The 19,357-nt window shown below is 41.6% G+C and overlaps 1 protein-coding gene across 1 annotated transcript in view; it reads left to right on the forward strand.

The window, feature by feature from the left end:
- Window positions 1-18,900, forward strand: part of LOC126188101 (F-box/WD repeat-containing protein 4-like) — an 84,358-nt gene extending 65,458 nt beyond the window's left edge. Inside the window, exons 7-8 of the mRNA XM_049929567.1 lie at window positions 8,256-8,403; window positions 18,464-18,900. Of these exons, the coding sequence (XP_049785524.1) occupies window positions 8,256-8,403; window positions 18,464-18,622 (307 nt within the window). The 3' untranslated portion in view covers window positions 18,623-18,900. The remainder of the gene's footprint in view (window positions 1-8,255; window positions 8,404-18,463) is intronic.
- Window positions 18,901-19,357: the final 457 nt, after the last annotated feature.

Genomic DNA, 19,357 nt, shown 5'->3' on the forward strand with positions numbered 1-19,357 from the left:
ACCTGTGTTCTCCCGTTGGCACCTCTAGTTCTGCTCTTGTTGCGCCTTGCTCCATGACCATGCAAACATGCGCCCTCAAATTAAGCTTTGGGGTTGTGAAATCGCCCAGTGTCAAGGTAGCATCACCATCCCTCCATCCAGCTGTGCAACTAACTCTCGCCTCAAGGGGCGAAGCCACCAGCTAGACAACCTACAACAGGAGTAGTACTCCCATGTAGACTTCCTCCGTCCCTCCAGCCAAACAACACCCGAGTCTTCCTCTAACTGGAAAGACTTGAAGAAGTCCACCAAAGGCAAACAGTCTTCTGCTTCGCCAACTCGAAGATCCTCTTTGACGGTGTCGCCAGGTGGTATCTTGGCCCGGCCTGCCTCTGTATCGCTGGTGTGCCCTAACGGTTTTTCAGTGTTGGAATACACGAACCGACCACACAAGCAAGCTGATGCTTCTGTGGACCCCATGGAGCAGGATTCTCCTGCTTCTGTGTCCTGTAGCAGCGACTTTACATGGGTGGTCACTCGGCAGCCACTGAGTTGACACTCCTACATCTCTTCCTCATCATGACTGTCCTCCAGTAGAAAGTTCACGGCCTTCGATCCCAGAAAGAGGATTTACGGCTGCTTTTAGCATCACAGCATCTCCTTGTACTCTGCCTTCAGGAAACGAAATTGCGTCCTCAGGAACACTTGGAGCTTTCACATTGCTTACCGATTTGTTTTGACCTTTCCCCTGAGGTTGGCATTCCATCTCATGGGGGCATCATGCTGCTCATACAGGATGACATTCATAGTCAACCCATCTCCCTGACTACACATCTTCAGGCTGTTGCAGTTCGCCATTCCCTTCCCCACCTGACTTCTTCTCTCCGTACCATGTATGTCCCTCAGTCATTCAGTGTCACCAGAGCAGACTTCCTTCAGCTTATTGGGCAGCTACCTCCCCCATTTTTGCTATTCAGTGACTTTAATGTGCATCATCCACTTTGGGATTCTCTCAGGATCTGTCAGAGATGTGCCCTCTTGGCTGACCTTCTTAACCAAGTTAACCACTTCTGCCTTAACGCTGAAACACCCACTTTCCTCTCGGACTCATTGCACACCTATTCCAATTTGGACCTATCCTTCTGCAGTGCCCAGCTTGCCCATTGTCTTGAGTGGTCTGTTCTTCCTGACACCTACTCAAGTGACCATTTCCCATGTGCTATCTGTGTGCTGACTCCTACCCCAGCCATGTGCACGCCCAAATGGCAGCTTACTAAGGCTGACTGGCAGCTTTACTCTTCGCTGGCGACCTTCGTAGAACAAGATTTCCCCAATTGTGATGCCCGGGTGGAAAATCTCACAAATGTTATCCTTACTGCTGCAGAACACCCCATTCCTCGCACTTCCTCTTTACCATGTCGTGTTCTAACGTTCTGATGACATAAAGTGTGAGTGTGGATGTGGGTTATATCGGCTTATTCCCCCAAACCACCTTTCACTTCTTTACGAGATGACTTACTTGGAATTTGCAGCCACTCTTCTTTGATGAATAGCTGACTGCTGGAAATCCTCTTGACTTCTTCTTCGTCGCATAACGCTAGGTACAGAAATTTTTAGACTTTTTAGACTCTTTTCTACTTATGAAATAAGTAGACATACAAACTTTACTTTTCGTCAACTAACGTTGTATTTGACCTCCATACACAATAAAAATCTCACTTTCCACTTGAATATGTAACTTCCTGCAAGTCTCTCGTACAGTCGGATGTTAGAAACAAGTTGAGTTACAGTTAAAGTTGGCTTGGATACTATGACCTTTCTTAACATGAATTGTAAAGTGAGTCTTGCCTCTAACAAGGTTGTGTCCAGGGTCTACAAGAGTTCTTTTTCAACTGTTCTTGTTTTAATAATAATAGTCAATGACACAATAAGCACAGCTTACTATGACCTTTCTTAACATGAATTGTAAAGTGAGTCTTGCCTCTAACAAGGTTGTGTCCAGGGTCTACAAGAGTTCTTTTTCAACTGTTCTTGTTTTAATAATAATAGTCAATGACACAATAAGCACAGAGCTGCTTATAAACTCCATGATTCTTTCTTACACACTCACTAAAACGTCTGTGGATTGCCTGACAGGTACTTGTCGGTGCTGTCTGACTGTCACATCTACTTTCTTCCGCAACTGATTTTAAACCTGCACACACAAACATGTGATGTGCAGTAGGTAGAATTCTACCATCCCACACTCATATCCAGAATATCGTGTGTTCGAGACGGTAGAAGGCTGAGTGGTCCTAGAATTTACACAGAAATTCTTAAATCACTACAGTTTCCCTGTCGCTTGGTGGACTGAGGCATGTCGCGGTGCAATTTGCACACGGAGATGTGCTCTCCACGTTTTTAACCATCACCAACCAGACTGCATTCATTATAAACAGATGCGTGCAAAGTGTCGGTTGCGTTTTTCGTGATAGCAAAATAGCTAGCTGGATTTCATTCACTAGTTCTTTTAACAGTTCCACCTCTTCCTCAGTTGTGTGGGCCAACCTCTGACGGCTCTCTGGGACCAAGATCCATTCCCCAATTTCCGGCCTGACAGTAGCAGGCAATGTTATTGTGGACCCTATTGCCATCTCAAACACCTTGGGCCACCGTTACGCGGAAGTTTTGAGCTCTTCCCACTATCGCCCTGCCTTCCTCTATCAGAAACGAGTGGAGGCGGCTCGGGTGATACCCTTCTTTTCTCTGAATCATGAATGCTACAATGCCGCCTATACTATGAGGAAGCTATGTCATGCTCTTAGTTCATCCTGATCCTTTGCCCCAGGGCCAGACACCATCCAAATTTCTCTTGCTGGCAAGCACTTTCTGCTTAACACGTACAACTGCATCTGGGCAGAGGGCACTTTCCCCAGGCGCTGATGTGAAGCTACCATCATACCCATACCTAGGCCCGGTAAGGACAAAAACCTTCCTTCTGGCTACCATCCTATCTCTCTTACCAGCTGCATTTGGAAGGTGATAGAATGTATGATTCATGCCCAGCTGGTATGGTGGCTCGAGTCTCGCAATTTACTGATGAATGCACATTGTGGATTTAGAGTGCGGCCTTCAGCAGTTGACCATCTTCTTACTTTGTCCACCCATGCCATGAATGGTTTTCTATGGAAATCCTAGATTGTGACTGTGTTTTTCGATTTGGAGAAGGCCTACGACACCTGATGGAGAGCTGTTATCCTCCGTACTCTTTACACACATAGCTGCCTGCCCTGTTTTCTACAGGCACTTTTAAAAGATTGAGTTTTCAAGGTGCATGTGGATTCTGCCTTATTGGACACCTTTGTCGTGGAAAACAGTGTGGCTCAGGGTTCCGTCATGAGTGTCATCTTCTCTGCTAGTGCCATTAACCCAATAATGGCCTGTCTCTTGGCTGGCATCACCTGCTCCCTTTTTGTTGACGATTTTGCCATCTATTGCAGTTCTCCACCGACCTGTCTCACTGAACAGCGTCTTCAGTGATGCCTTGATCGTCTTTACTCCTGGAGCATAGACAATGGCTTTCACTTTTCCACTGACAAAATCGTCAGTATGAATTCCTGGCAATGCATCTTTACATCTTGGGCCTGTTGCCCCTCTGTGGTGGTGGTGGTAAGGGTAGAATTGTGAACCTGTAGTTCTTTTTAGTATTTTTGTGAAGAAACTAAAATGTTTCCCAAAAGTATTAACTTCAGCAGTAGGTATGATTTTTGTGTTATTTGCACAAAAATATTTTTAGAGTGGCACAACAGAATGTGATTCATGGTGTGGGTTCCTGTAGTCATGTCCTAGTTCATGAACCACGGGCAACGTATGAGTGGCCAAGTAAGTGGTCCCGACAGTCGGGATACCAATTACTTTGGAATGAGGCTGGGCATCTCGGACATATTCTGAGTCGTGGTCACCTTTGTGCTCATACGGCAAAGACTACCAAATCCACCGGTTAGTCCCTCAGCCGTTAGGGGTAAAACCCAATGGGACTCGGGGCAAGTAAGGCTAGCAACCTGCTTCCCTGGTACTTTAAATATGATGCTGGCAACAATCAGAGCAAAATGCCTCGGACCTTTGGAGGTGACAAGAGTCCCACCTCTAACTGACAAACCAGGGACTCCTAAGATACGACTTGGCAAACAAATGGTAATGAGATGGGGAGCTATTAATATCAATGGGGGCTACTCTGTGAAGAAGGTAGAGCTGGCAGAGGCTGCAAGTAAGATGGGGCTGGACGTTTTAGCTGTTAGTGACATTCGGGTAAGGGGTGAGAAAGAAGAGGAAGTGGGAGAATACAAGGTCTACCTGTCAGGAGTCAAAGCAGGAATAGCAGAATGGGGTGTAGGGCTTTACATCAGGAAAGAAATGGAACCCAGCGTAGTTGCAATAAGGTATGTAAACGAACGACTGATGTGGATAGATTTGACAGTGTCTAGCAAGAAAATTAGGATTGTGTCAGTATATTCGCATTGTGAAGGGACAGATCAAGATAAGATGGATAGTTTTTATGAGGCACTCAGTGATGTAGTTGTTAGAGTAAAGGACAAGGACAGGGTTCTGCTCATGGGTGATTTTAACGCCAGGATTGGAAATCGAACAGAAGGGTATGAAAAGGTTATGGGTAAATTTGGAGAGGATATGGAGGCCAACAGGAACGGCAAACAACTCTTGGATTTCTGTGCCAGCATGGGCTTAGTAATCACAAACTCCTTTTTTAAACATAAGAACATTCACCGGTATACTTGGGAAGGCAGGGGAACCAGATCTGTCATTGACTATATAATAACAGATCAGGAATTCAGGAAGGCTGTGAGGGACACACGTGTATTCAGGGGATTCTTTGATGACACTGATCATTATTTAATCTGCAGTGAAATTGGGATTGTGAGGCCGAAAGTGCAGGAGGTCAGGTCCATTTGTAGGAGGATGAGAGTGGAGAAACTTCAGGATAAGGAAATCAGGCACAAGTACATAACAGCGATCTCAGAAAGGTACTAGTTAGTTGAATGTAGCCAATTACAGTCATTGGAAAAGGAATGGACAAGGTACAGGGACACAGTACTAGAAGTGGCTAAAGAATGTCTTGGAACAGTAGTGTGTAAAAGTAGGAAGAAGCAAACAGCTTGGTGGAATGATACAGTCAAGGCAGCCTGTAAAAGGAAAAAGAAGGCGTATCAAAAATGGCTACATACCAGAACCCAGGTAGACAGAGAAAGTTATGTTGAAGAAAGAAACAAAGCCAAACAGATAATTGCAGCATCCAAGAAGAAATCGTGGGAAGACTTTGGAAACAGGTTGGAGACTATGGGTCAAGCTGCTGGAAAACCATTCTGGAGTGTAATTAGCAGTCTTCGAAAGGGAGGTAAGAAGGAAATGACAAGTATTTTGGACAGGTCAGGAAAACTGCTGGTGAATCCTGTGGATGCCTTGGGAAGATGGAGGGAATATTTTGAAGAGTTGCTCAATGTAGGTGAAAATGCGATCAGTAATGTTTCAGATTTCGAGGTAGAATGGGATAGGAATGATGATGGAAATAGGATCACATTTGAGGAAGTGGAAAAAATGGTCAATAGATTGCAGTGCAATAAAGTGGCTGGGGTGGATGAAATTAAGTTGGAACTCATCAAATACAGTGGAATGTCAGGTCTCAAATGGCTACACAGGATAATTGAAATGGCCTGGGAGTCGGGACAGGTTCCATCAGACTGGACAAAAGTAATCACACCAATCTTTAAACATGGAAACAGAAAAGATTGTAACAACTACAGAGGTATCTCTAATCAGCGTTGTGGGTAAAATCTTCGCAGGTATTGTTGAAAGGAAAGTGCGAGTATTAGTTGAGGACCAATTGGATGAAAATCAGTGTGGGTTTAGGCCTCTTAGAGGTTGTCAGGACCAGATCTTTAGCTTACGACAAATAATGGAGAAGTGTTATGAGTGGAACCGGGAATTGTATCTATGCTTTATAGATCTAGAAAAGGCATATGACCGGGTTCCTAGGAGGAAGTTATTGTCTGTTCTACAAGATTATGGAATATGAGGCAAACTTTTGCAAGCAATTAAATGTCTTTACATGGATAGTCAGGCAGCAGTTAGAGTTGACGGTAAATTGAGTTCATGGTTCAGAGTAGTTTCAGGGGTAAGACAAGGCTGCAACCTGTCTCCACTGTTGTTCATATTATTCATGGATCATATGTTGAAAACAATAGACTGGCTGGGTGAGATTAAGATATGTGAAGACAAAATAAGCAGTCTTGCATATGCGGATGACTTAGTTGTGATGGCAGATTCGATTGAAAGTTTGCAAAGTAATATTTCAGAGCTAGATCAGAAATGTAAGGACTATGGTATGAAGATTGGCATCTCCAAAACGAAAGTAATGTCAGTGGGAAAGAAATATAAACGGATTGAGTGCCAAATAGGAGGAACAAAGTTAGAACAGGTGGACGATTTCAAGTACTTAGGATGCATATTCTCACAGGATGGCAACATAGTGAAAGAACTGGAAGCGAGGTGTAGCATAGCTAACGCAGTGAGCGCTCAGCTACGATCTACTCTCTTCTGCAAGAAGGAAGTCAGTACCAAGACTAAGTTATCTGTGCACCGTTCAGTCTTTCGACCAACTTTGTTGTATGGGAGCGAAAGCTGGGTGGATTCAGGTTACCTTATCAACAAGGTTGAGGTTATGGATATGAAAGTAGCTAGGATGATTGCAGGTACTAGTAGATGGGAACAATGGCAGGAGGGTGTCCACAATGAGGAAATCAAAGAAAAACTGGGAATGAACACTATAGATGTAGCAGTCAGGGCGAACAGGCTTAGATGGTGGGGTCATGTTACACGCATGGGAGAAGCAAGGTTACCCAAGAGACTCATGGATTCAGCAGTAGAGGGTAGGAGGAGTCGGGGCAGACCGAGGAGAAGGTACCTGGATTCGGTTAAGAATGATTTTGAAGTAATAGGTTTAACATCGGAAGAGGCGTCAATGTTAGCACTGAATAGGGGATCATGGAGGAACTGTATAAGGGGGGCTATGCTCCAGACTGAACGCTGAAAGGCATAATCAGTCTTAAATGATGATGATGATGATGATGATGATAACAGAATGTGCAAAAATTTGTTTGGCAGCCCTACCCTACCCTACCCTACCCTCCCCTTGTGGTCTGACCTCCTTGGTCCCCTCCTAATACCTGCGCCACCTGGAAAGGCTTATGCCCATAGAACAAGCAATACAACAAGCACATGGAATCCGAGAAATAGCTGTGATTGGCTGATGCCCTGTCATTACCACCCAGACTCTCTGAAACACCAATCACAAAGTAAACTGAATCTAAGTGTAGCATCTGTTAACATAATTTCAAACAGTACATCCTCTTTTTGTGGGGTAGAGCATGTGGTATCTATGGGCTGCCAACCTTCTTATTTGTGAGACCCCATATCCAGTCTAAAAAGAACCCAATGATACTTGTCTTCTGTCCTTCTCATACATTGCTGAGATTTGACAGATAGGTTTTAATTGTAAGAAGACTGGAAGACTGGCCATTACTTACCTTCAGGAAGAAAATTTGAGTACTGACGATAAAACACATACAAAAGCACAAAAAACCTGTCCTAGATTTGGAACGATCTACTTACTTGGGGTTAAAAAGGGATATATTGGAAGTAGGGTAGAAAAAAGGGAGAGGTCATTCCAACACCCATATGTTGAGGACAAGGGGAATCAAGAGATGAGGCAGATATCAGAGAGAGCCTAAGGAGAATAAGGCCTACAGTTTGAAGTTATGTTAAAAGGTACTAGAGAGGTTAATTCTGTTGAAACTAATGTTCAGAATCATAATTGATGGTTAAAGATGACTAAAAAAATGTATTACTGAAGAAATGGCAGTCATTCATTGAAAACTTCTAAGGTTGATGCACATTGGTGAAAATATCTCTGTCTTCCCCTTCATTTTTCTCTCCTGATCCTCACAACAGGTGAGTTCTTCTCATTCAGGGGTCGGAGTGACTGCACTATATCTATTGTCAGTATGGTAGTTTGCTGATGTGATGTTAAGTAAGAGATTTAGTATTTATAGTTAAAATTGCTGCAAAGAGACATCTACTTCAGTGTTGGTAAAGCACCACTTCAAAAAAGGTACTGCTTTTCCTTAGTTGAAATGTTAGTCTATTATTTACTTTATAGTGCATGCATATTAGTTAATATGTGACTACTTTTGGGTGCACTGTCTAAAAGTCTTGTTTGTCCACAGTACAGGGAGTAATGTTGCTTCATGGATGGACCCATTTGATGCAGCAGTTTATTGTCTTGCTACAGACAATTTGTATACTATACTATGTGGTACTGCATTACACGGAAGAGTGCAATTGTGGGACAAACGACACAAGCAGAGCAAGCAGGTAATTTTTTATAATAATTTTGTCCTCCCACTGCCCCCCTGAACCATAGCTGTGACTGATGTTTGTGCTAGTTTATAGTCAGATGGCTTGGATGATAGGAGGATTGATTGCTTGAAAATGGTGCTGTGACTCAGAAATTAGTAGGAAGAACGAAAGAGAAATAAAATTTATTGGTGTGTGTGTGTGTGTGTGTGTGTGTGTGTGTGTGTGTGTGTGTGTGTGTGTCTGTCTCACGGGCTGGCTGGCTGGCTGGCTGGCTGATTGAGTGAAAGATATTGCCTTAGTATAGGTGCAACAACAGAGGGATGCCTGTGGAAAGGCCAGAAAAACTTATGGTGTCAGAAGAGAGGCAGCAGGCTTTTCAGTAGCTGCAAGGGTAACGGTCTGAATGACCGAGATGGCTACATAATATTAACCAGCATGGCCATGTTATGTTGGTACTGTGAACAACTGAAAACGAGGAGAAACTAAAACTGTTATTTTTACCAAGGGAATGCAGTGTTCTACTGTATGAAGTAATAATGAGGGTATTCTCTCAGATTAAATATTCTATGGGTAAAATAGTCCCCATTACTAATCTCCAGGCAGGATCTACTCTGGAGATTGTCATCAGGAGAAACAAACCACAAAGCCAAGACCACCACAGTAATACAAGATTTTTATGTCTGTTGGTTCCATAGCTGATCATGAGATTGAAAGAATGTAAGATGATACAAAAGGAAATGATTCAGTACTTTAAGGGAAGTTAAAACTTAATTACGATGGTGGTATGGAATTCAATAATAGTGAAAGAAAGAGAATGAAAAATAGCAGGAGAACATTCAGGGGTTAAGGAATGAAACTGAAAACTGGCTGTACGATTTTGCACAGAGTAATGTTTTGCAAACACTTCGTGTAAGAATCATGAGAAGTTTTATTTGTAGAAGAGACCTCGATACACCAGAAGATATCAGATTATATAATGGTAAGGCAAATTTTGAAACCAGCTTTTAAACTGCCAAACACCTCAGGGGCAGATCTTTAAAAACGAAGAAATTGCAGAAAGATGGAAAATCGAGGAGCTGGGATCTGGATAAGTTGAATTGCTAATTTCTAAATGGGGATAACTCTTTAGAAATGGAAACTGCAGTTTGTCATGTTTGGTTTATTGAGAAAAAGATGCCTTGATTGGAACTAAAATGGGATGCAGTCATTGCCTTGCCTGTTGTAGAGGGGGTTGAAATCTGCAGTTGTTTATGATAGGGGACAATAGGGGAACAACCAAGAAGTTTGTGTCTTGTCATGAAAAGGAAGTTGCGAATGTCCAACTGAGTGTTTATTCCAGATCAGTATAAGCCGTTTATCACTGAGTCAAATCATCTTGGTTTACGGTATATGCAACAAAAAGAAGCAAAATTGTGGATTTTAAAACAGGGTGGAATTTTTTTTTTAATACAGAAAGGTCGTCATATCAGTTGAAACAAATGGAAAAGAGATAAGAAAATAGGGTAAAGTATCATCTGTTCCATAGCAGTTTCTGTACTAGGAGTGCAGTTCAGAAAAGAAAGGGCAAGTACTTTCCAAAGTCCTATATTGGAGGATTCAGATTCCATACCTTTATACCAGTAAAAGCCAGGACATATTTTTCCAATAATAACATCGCATTCTTCGGAAACATTTGATGGTAAAGTTTCCATAAACAAGACAAAGAAAGATGATATTGAGAAGCTACTGAAGTATTACAGATGCACAGTGTAAAGTCTCATTTCAGCTGAAGATGTGGGGGCCTACCTCAGAAGTTGATGTTGTTGACTGAATATGTTTTGTATTCATTTTTGTGTGTATGTATGGTAATTTTCTGAACACTAATAGTGCACTCTGGACAGATGTATTTACTTTATATTATATTAAATGTACTCAAAATAGGTCATTTATTAATTATATGTAAAAAGAAAGATGATGAGACTTACCAAACAAAGGCGCTGGCAGGTCGATAGATACACAAACAAACACAAACATACACACAAAATTCTAGCGTTCGCAACCAACGGTTGCCTCGTCAGGAAAGAGGGAAGGAGAGGGAAAGACAAAAGGGTATGGGTTTTAAGGGAGAGGGTAAGGAGTCATTCCAATCCCGGGAACGGAAAGACTTACCTTAGGAGGAAAAAAGGACAGGTATACACTCGCGCGCACACACACACATATCCATCCGCATATACACAGACACAAGCAGACATTTGTGAAGACAAAGAGTTTGGGCAGAGATGTCAGTCGGGGCGGAAGTACAAAGGCAAAGATGATGTTGAAAGACAGGTGAGGTATGAGCGGCGGCAAATTGAAATTAGAAATTAGCGGAGATTGAGGCCTGGCGGATAGCGAGAAGAGAGGATATGCTGAAGGGCAAATTCCCATCTCCGGAGTTCTGACAGGTTGGTGTTAGTGGGAAGTATCCAGATAACCTGGACAGTGTAACACTGTGCCAAGATGTGCTGGCCATGCACCAAGGCATGTTTAGCCACAGGGTGATCCTCATTACCAACAAACACTGTCTGCCTGTGTCCATTCATGCGAATGGACAGTTTGTTGCTGGTCATTCCCACATAGAACGTTTCACAGTGTAGGCAGGTCAGTTGGTAAATCACGTGAGTGCTTTCACACGTGGCTCTGCCTTTGATCGTATACACCTTCCGGGTTACAGGACTGGAATAGGTGGTGGTGGGAGGGTGCATGGGACAGGTTTTACACCGGGGGCAGTTACAGGGGTAGGAGCCAGAGGGTAGGGAAGGTGGTTTGGGGATTTCATAGGGATGAACTAAGAGGTTACGAAGGTTAGGTGGACGGCGGAAAGACACTCTTGGTGGAGTGGGGAGGATTTCATGAAGGATGGATCTCATTTCAGGGCAGGATTTGAGGAAGTCGTATCCCTGCTGGAGAGCCACATTCAGAATCTGATCCAGTCCCGGAAAGTATCCTGTCACAAGTGGGGCACTTTTGGGGTTCGCCTGTGGAAGGTTCCGGGTTTGAGGAGATGAGGAAGTGGCTCTGGTTATTTGCTTCTGTACCAGGTTGGGAGGGTAGTTATGGGATGCAAAAGCTGTTTTCAGGTTGTTGGTGTAATGGTTCAAGGATTCCGGACTGGAGCAGATTCGTTTGCCACGAAGACCTAGGCTGTAGGGAAGGGACCATTTGATGTGGAATGGGTGGCAGCTGTCATAATGGAGGCACTGTTGCTTATTGGTGGGTTTGATGTGGACGGACGTGTGAAGCTGGCCATTGGACAGGTGGTGGTCAACGTCAAGGAAAGTGGCATGGGATTTGGAGTAGGACCAGGTGAATCTGATGGAACCAAAGGAGTTGAGGTTGGAGAGGAAATTCTGGAGTTCTTCTTCACTGTGAGTCCAGATCATGAAAATGCCATCAATAAATCTGTACCAAACTTTGGGTTGGCAGGCCTGGGTAACCAAGAAAGCTTCCTCTAAGCGACCCATGAATAGGTTGGCGTACGAGGGGGCCATCCTGGTACCCATGGCTGTTCCCTTTAGTTGTTGGTATGTCTGGCCTTCAAAAGTGAAGAAGTTGTGGGTCAGGATGAAGCTGGCTAAGGTAATGAGGAAAGAGGTTTTAGGTAGGGCGGCAGGTGATCGGCGTGAAAGGAAGTGCTCCATCGCAGCGAGGCCCTGGACGTGCGGGATATTTGTGTATAAGGAAGTGGCATCAATGGTAACAAGGATGGTTTCTGGGGGTAACAGACTGGGTAGGGATTCCAGGCGTTCGAGAAAGTGGTTGGTGTCTTTGATGAAGGATGGGAGACTGCATGTAATGGGTTGAAGGTGTTGATCTACGTAGGCAGAGATGCGTTCTGTGGGGGCTTGGTAACCAGCTACAATGGGACGGCCGGGATGATTGGGTTTGTGAATCTTGGGAAGAAGGTAGAAGGTGGGGGTGCGGGGTGTTGGTGGGGTCAGGAGGTTGATGGAGTCAGGTGAAAGGTTTTGTAGGGGGCCTACCTGCCTACACTGTGAAAAGTTCTATGTGGGAATGACCAGCAACATTCAGCATGTATCCTACACAGTCATAAGGCTCCTTCCCGTGACCAGTAGCACTGTATACCCAGCCAGTTGGCACAAGCGACTTACTCAATTCAAACAGCTGGTAATGATTTTTAAAATGACTAGGGGAACCATCAGAAATAATTATCTTCTTCTGCCCGTTTTCAGTTGAAGAATTTTGCGCATTGCTAGCAAAGCATGTGCCGAGTCATGTCCTGTGTCATCATTTATAACTGCAACATTTGTGGTCTTGTTTTGAAAATAAGTCACTCCTGTAAAAATTTAAACCTGGTCATTACTCCAATGATACCCTTGTGCTTCTTGTGGGAGAATTACAGACCAGTTCTCGGCAAAATCACAGTGAAGTACTAAACATAGTTCTTCAGCCTGTACACACTCTTTCACTTCTGCAATGTGTTGTAGTTGCAATTTCTTCAGATGCTGGTGTGTTACTGCTTTCACTGACCATATACCAAGTTCATCAATGAAACTGTCAAAGGCAACAGTTTTCTTAATTAGTTTTAATTTTCTCCCATGTCACATATGTAATTTCTGCAGAGTTATCTGCTACATCTTCCAGGCTAAGTGTCTGTAAAAACAGTCCTCCCTTTCCAGGGCAGTCCCCACATTCTTGAAACAAACAAGTCTCTCGCTTTACACCTCATGCTACTAATGACTTCACGCTCCCAACCAAGGTGTCATATGTCACATGCTCCAGTAAGTTCTTCGAAGTTATCACACAAAATTCAAAATTTGCACAGTACACACATAAACAGACATCTCTAGGTGGGTGTGGGACTACCCACTTAGGTTGTACCGCATAAAATTTTGATCTTCCAATATGTGAAGTTGTGTAATTGCTCTTATAAATTGCAAAAGTTTCTTTAATACTGTGAGTCATGTACCTCTTCACTTTCACAACTTTTTGCCCCTCAGCTGATGTACTTTGATACTAATGGAACGTGATTCAAAATTATTTTCTTTGAAAATGTCTCTGGAATAATAGTTACAACTTGCAACTTTTCACTGTAGGATGCATAATATTCAACAGCTGAACTGATATTAGTGAAAAATTCCTGGCAAGAAGTGCAAGAGTGCTTTGGTTCATTTTCTTCTGAAGATGGAATTTCTACTTTGAAGAGTGTGGTCAGTTTTGCTGTTGTGTATTCATTCATAGCTCTAGTAATTCCTCTGTGCTTTCGTGATGCATATAGCTTATGACTCGACTTCACTGGCCACGGTTTCTTAACAGGACTAACACCTACCTCTGTACTTGACTGATTCAGGGTATTTAATACTTCCTCTATTGAAGCAAAATCTGCATAATCTACACCATGTGAAGCTTCGCCTTGTTCAGATACTGGCATTGTTGTTATTCTGTCAAAACATTTAGAACACAAAATGTCGTCATTGGAAACATCTTCACTTTGAAACAGTGTCTTCAAATGATTTTTTTTTTAATGGATATGCAAATAGTCAGCACACTTCACTCTCCTGTGGCTCCAGTCAGAAGACATTTCAAACAGTCCTTTTCACAAAAAACACTGCAACTGTGTCAACTGGCAGTTTCCTCATGAAAACACACACCTCACTGAATGGTCTCAGATTTCTTAGAAGCCTCTTCAGTAAACAAATTAGCACTGAACAACTACAGTATGGAAACCTGAAGTGAACAACCATGACAAACAAACTGACAAGAAACTACAACAAAGTGTAAGAAATAACTGCAACAAAGAAAGTGATAAGAAATAACTGCAACAAAGAAAGTGATAAGAAATAACTGCAGCAGTCTATAGAAGTAAACACTGTTAACAAAGAAATTATTAAATTAGCCATGAAAGTTAAAAAAAAGGTTTTTTAAAATAAAACAGTCCAATTTAAAAGTGGAAGCTCTCCTTTACATGGTACTAATCAACACAAAAAAATCTAACTTTTCTGGATTGACAGTTTTGGGAAAAAAAATCTGTAAATTATAAAAAAATTCAAAAGGCAACAGTAAAAGAAGTTCAGAGGATGCCACTGTTATCATAAAGCTATTATCTTTCAAATAAAAAAAACTGTAACAAAATATTTGGAACTGTTACACAGATACAGCGTTTAAAAAAAATTCCGAAATTCGCATCTTCAAAATGCTGTTTGCAGTATCGTCTTTGGAGGCCTGTATGTCGGGGCCGGAATTATTTTGGAGAAAACAAAAAAAAATGTGTTTTTTTACTTTCTCCTGAATTTTAACATGTGCTAAATTCCACAACATTCAAGACTATGAAGGTAACCTCCCTGCCTGAAGTGATACAGATTATGCCAGGCCTTTGGTTAAACGAATTGTTACCCAGGGCTACCAACATGTGAGCGCTTACAGAAATTGCATCATACAAAGATGAAATGTTGAACATTACAGCAGAGTCTTTCCCACAATTGGTTGTAACAGAAAACTGGTACATTGTGGCTGGAAGTGGTGTATAGCTACAAACTTTTTCCAGACAGTGATGATCATTTTGCAGAAAACCGGGTGTATATCAGGCCATTAGTTTTTGAGATCAAATGAAGATGTCTGGAGTGTAGCTTTTTACAGAGGTTAGGCATGGACTATAAACAGTCCAGAAAGAAAAGAATAGAAGCTTTTGAAGTGTGGTGTTACTGAAGAGTGCTGAAAATTTGAAGAGTAGATCAGACAACTAACAATGAAGTCCTGAATCAAATTGAGAAGAAAAGCTGTTTATGGCAGAACCCAACTGAAAAGAAGGTTAATATGATCCTTAGGCATCAGGGAATCATCAATTTGAAAGAGAACTGTGGGGGTAAAAGTTGTTTGAGCTCAGTAAGCAGGTTCAGATGGCTGAAGGTTGCAGCAGTTACTCAAAGATCAAGAGGTTTGCACAGATCTGGAGAACTTCATGAACCTGTCTTTGGACTAAAGGCAACATCAACAATAATAATTTCTGTTCTTTTATAATATAATGCTTACAGAGATTTTAGTACAGTTAGCTTAGTCTGTCCTGACTTTAAAGTCAGACACATGAAGTTCATATTACAGTAATTCACTACAATTTACATAATGAATCCACTAGGAAATGGAGAAGTAAGTTCATAGTATTGCATCCAATACATCATAAAGGATTTTTCCTCACTTCCTCATAGAATTGTAATGGTGGTGTTTGTGTACATACACTATGTGATCAAAAGTATCAACACCCCCAAAAACATAAGTTTTACATATTAGGTGCATTGTACTGCCACCTACTGCCAGGTACTCCGTCCCAGCGATCTCAGTAGTCATTAGATATCGTGGGAGAGCAGAATGGGGCGCTCCGCAGAACTCGTGGTTCAAACGTGGGTAGGTGATTGGGTGTCACTTGTCATACGCCTGTATGCGAGATTTCCACACTTATAAACCTGTCTAGGTCCACTGTTACTGATGTGATAGTTAAGTGGAAATGTGAAGGGACATATACAGCACAAAAGCGTACGCTGGCCTTGTCTGTTGACTGACCAGAGACCGCCGACAGTTGAAGATGGTTGTAACGTGTAATAGGCAGACATCTATCCAGACCATCACACAGGAATTCCAAACTGGATCAGGATCCACTGCAAGTACTATGACAGATAAGTGGGAGGAGAGAAAACTTGGATTTCATGGTCGAGCGGCGGCTCATAAGCCACACATTACGCCGGTAAATGCCAAATGACACCTCGCTTGGTGTAAGGACCTTAAGCAGTGGAAAAACATTGTGTGGAATGATGGATCACAGTACATAGTGTGGCGATCCAATGGCACGGTGTGGGTATGGTGAATGCCCGCTGAAAGTCATCTGCCAGTGTGTGTAGTGCCAACACTAAAATTAAGAGGTGATGATGTTGTGGTGTTCTCATGTTTTTCATAGAGGGGGCTTGCACCCCTTGTTGTTTTGTGTGACACTATCACAGTACAGGTCTACATTGATGTTTTAAGCACCTTCTTGCTTCCCACTGTTAAAGAGCAATGCGGGGATGGCAATTGCATCTTTCAATACGGTGGAGCACCTGTTCATAATGCACCTCCTGTGGCAGAGTGGTTACACAACAACAACATCCCTGTAATGGGCTGGCCTGCAAAGAGTCCTGATCTGAATCCTACAGAACACCTTTGGGATGTTTGGAACGAATAATTCATGCCAGGCCTCACCGACTGACATCGATACCTCTCCTCAGTGCAGCACCCTGAAGAATGGGCTGCCATTCCCCAAGAAACCTCCCAGCACCTGACTGAACGTATGCCTGTGAGAGTGGAAGCTGTCATCAAGGCTAACACCATATTGAATTCCAGCATTACCAATGGAGGGCGCCACGAACTTGTAAGTCACTTTCAGCCAGGTGTCCGGATACTTTTGATGACTTAATGTAGCTCATACAAGTATATTCATACTGAGAAGTTCAAGCAGAGCCTAAAAGCAACAGAGATTGTGGCTGAGTGGCAATTGTGTGTGTGCTATACAGACTACAGAGAAGATAAATTTTTTTCAAAGACTGCATGTTTGTCATATAGACTTTTAAAAAACAATAGTAGTATATTTTAAGATTGAATAATTCTTGTGGTGTGATGTGTGATGGAAAGATGTTGATCCACTGTAGTCAGTGCAAAGTGGAACACAGCAATGTTACAAGAATTGGTTGTTAAAGAACTTTACAATTGAAAATATTTACTTGTTAAACTAGATTTCAACAAGTTGGCACCACAGTAAATACATTAATTAAATGCAAGATTTCTGTAGAGCAGGTATACAAAACCTTTTCAGGCTTGAAGTCAACTACATGCAGTTTAGTTCATTTAGAGATCTACTGACTTAAAAATTCATAAACATTCAATCACAAAAGAACACTGTAGGCAAAATTAATGATTTTAACTACACAAAGTACATAAAACGTTGTAGACCCAGTACTCAAGGCATTACATATGTGAAAAAAAAAATACGCCATCTTAAATGTTGAAAAATGTTTAGTGAGATACTTGTCTCTGTGTATCACTACCTAGTTTATTATAATCTGGTGAATAACTCACTAATTTCCAAATTCATCTTCACTGGTTTCTGACTTTAAGGAAATGTCAGTTTGAAATCAAATTATTTCTTTAAGTTCAGTTTCACTATAACAGGTTCAATTGCCTTGAAATATGAAAATCAGTTTACAAACTCTGTCTTCAGTGCTGTCAGATTGGCCATATACTTCTTTGCAGCTTCTTGATCCAACGATGTTTGTTGATTCAACAGTTCTGACTGTATTTGAGGAAAGTGTTTCACATTTGTTTTCTCTAGACATTGTATCTGAAGATAGCCGTTTAGAACCGGGGTAGAACCGTGCCTGTACTTAGCCGTAGAACTTCAGTGTGCAATAGCAAGTCTCTATGCTGACTGTCCAGTTCTTCTGATAGGTAGCACTGTAAACTACTACTTTTAGTAATGTATGTAAAATTCTGGTTGACAATAACGAATTATTTAGGAATAAAGGAGATGACACACCTAGAGGCAGAAGCGTTGCCTTGTCGACAGACATGCACAAAAGGTACAGAGCTTTTGGAATGGAATTCCTTTCTCTAGCTGTAGGAGGAAATGGGTTTGTGTGTGCACGTGTGGACACACACATTATTATTATTATTATTATTATTATTGCAAATGGCAGCCGAGAGGGTGTTTTAGGAAAACTAGTAATCTAGTTAACTGATATTCTACACAATTATTTATTACCTTAACTTCTTCAGTTTACATATTCATGTCATGCAACGTCTTAAACATTGAAATTTTCATTTTAGCAATATATTTACCACCTGTAAATTTGATTTTTGATATAGCAATCAGCAGGTATCACAATTTTTGAAAGTTATGTATGGTATTGCATGTAAATAAACTGCAAATTATATAGTCATCGGCACTATGCTGTTTGTACTTCATAGGAAATAGTTTGATATTGTATGGTTTTTAGGTAATATTGCTGTTGTGCATTTGTGTAAAAAGGAAACACAATTTTGGTTACAACTATTTAAACTACTTGCATTTTTTCAGATTTATTACATGTCTCTTCGTCAGAGCAGCCCAGTCTACAGCTTGTCATTTGACCCATGTCAGCTCTTCGCTGCTGTGGATCGCTCTGTCCACTGTCTCGACTTCACTAGCAACAAGAACAAAATGATTAACTACATGAATGGAAACTTCTTCACTTGAAAGTTGCCACACAGAATTATTCTAACAGAGATTTTGGTAGTTTATTCTATTCTATTCATTGTGAAAGGAAAATGATCAGTGAGATATGAAAAAAGATTCATATACTCCTCATTCTATGTACATTTTCCTGATCCTAAAGTGTGCGGATTGATTTTCTGCAATATGCTTGGACAGCATATTCCCTTAGATCTTGTATCAAGAGAGAGTCATAATGTGGAACTGAATATTAGAACTGTAAAAGCTACAGCTGGAATAAAGTCTGAGGTGCAACATACAAATGTTGTTTCAGTTCCCATAATGTGTATTCCTCAGTATGTGTCCTGTGCTACAGCTGGAATAAAGTCTGAGGTGCAACATACAAATGTTGTTTCAATTCCCATAATGTGTATTCCTCAGTATGTGTCCTGTGGCTTGGAGGTAAGTGTAACTTGATGAAATATATCTCTTATCAGTTAATAGTCTAGCTTCTTGGTTTCATCAATGTTCCTTCATGTTACAGAAGCCATTTAAAAACGAAAATACACACTCAAAAAGTAATAAACATCTGATTACATAAAAAATATAAACTGGAAAGAATCAACATCAACATGAAAACACACTGTAACATCACTGTACTAACACACTATAAACCCTAAGTCAGTCTGTGATAGTCCATAGAATCAAACATGTATTGTTTTCGTGGCAGCAATGTAAGCCACTGAGCTGATTAGTCTGATGTGGCTCCCAGCTGGGCAC

This window comes from Schistocerca cancellata, chromosome 5 (genome assembly GCF_023864275.1).
Source record: "Schistocerca cancellata isolate TAMUIC-IGC-003103 chromosome 5, iqSchCanc2.1, whole genome shotgun sequence".
Classification (NCBI taxonomy): Eukaryota; Metazoa; Arthropoda; class Insecta; order Orthoptera; family Acrididae; genus Schistocerca; species Schistocerca cancellata.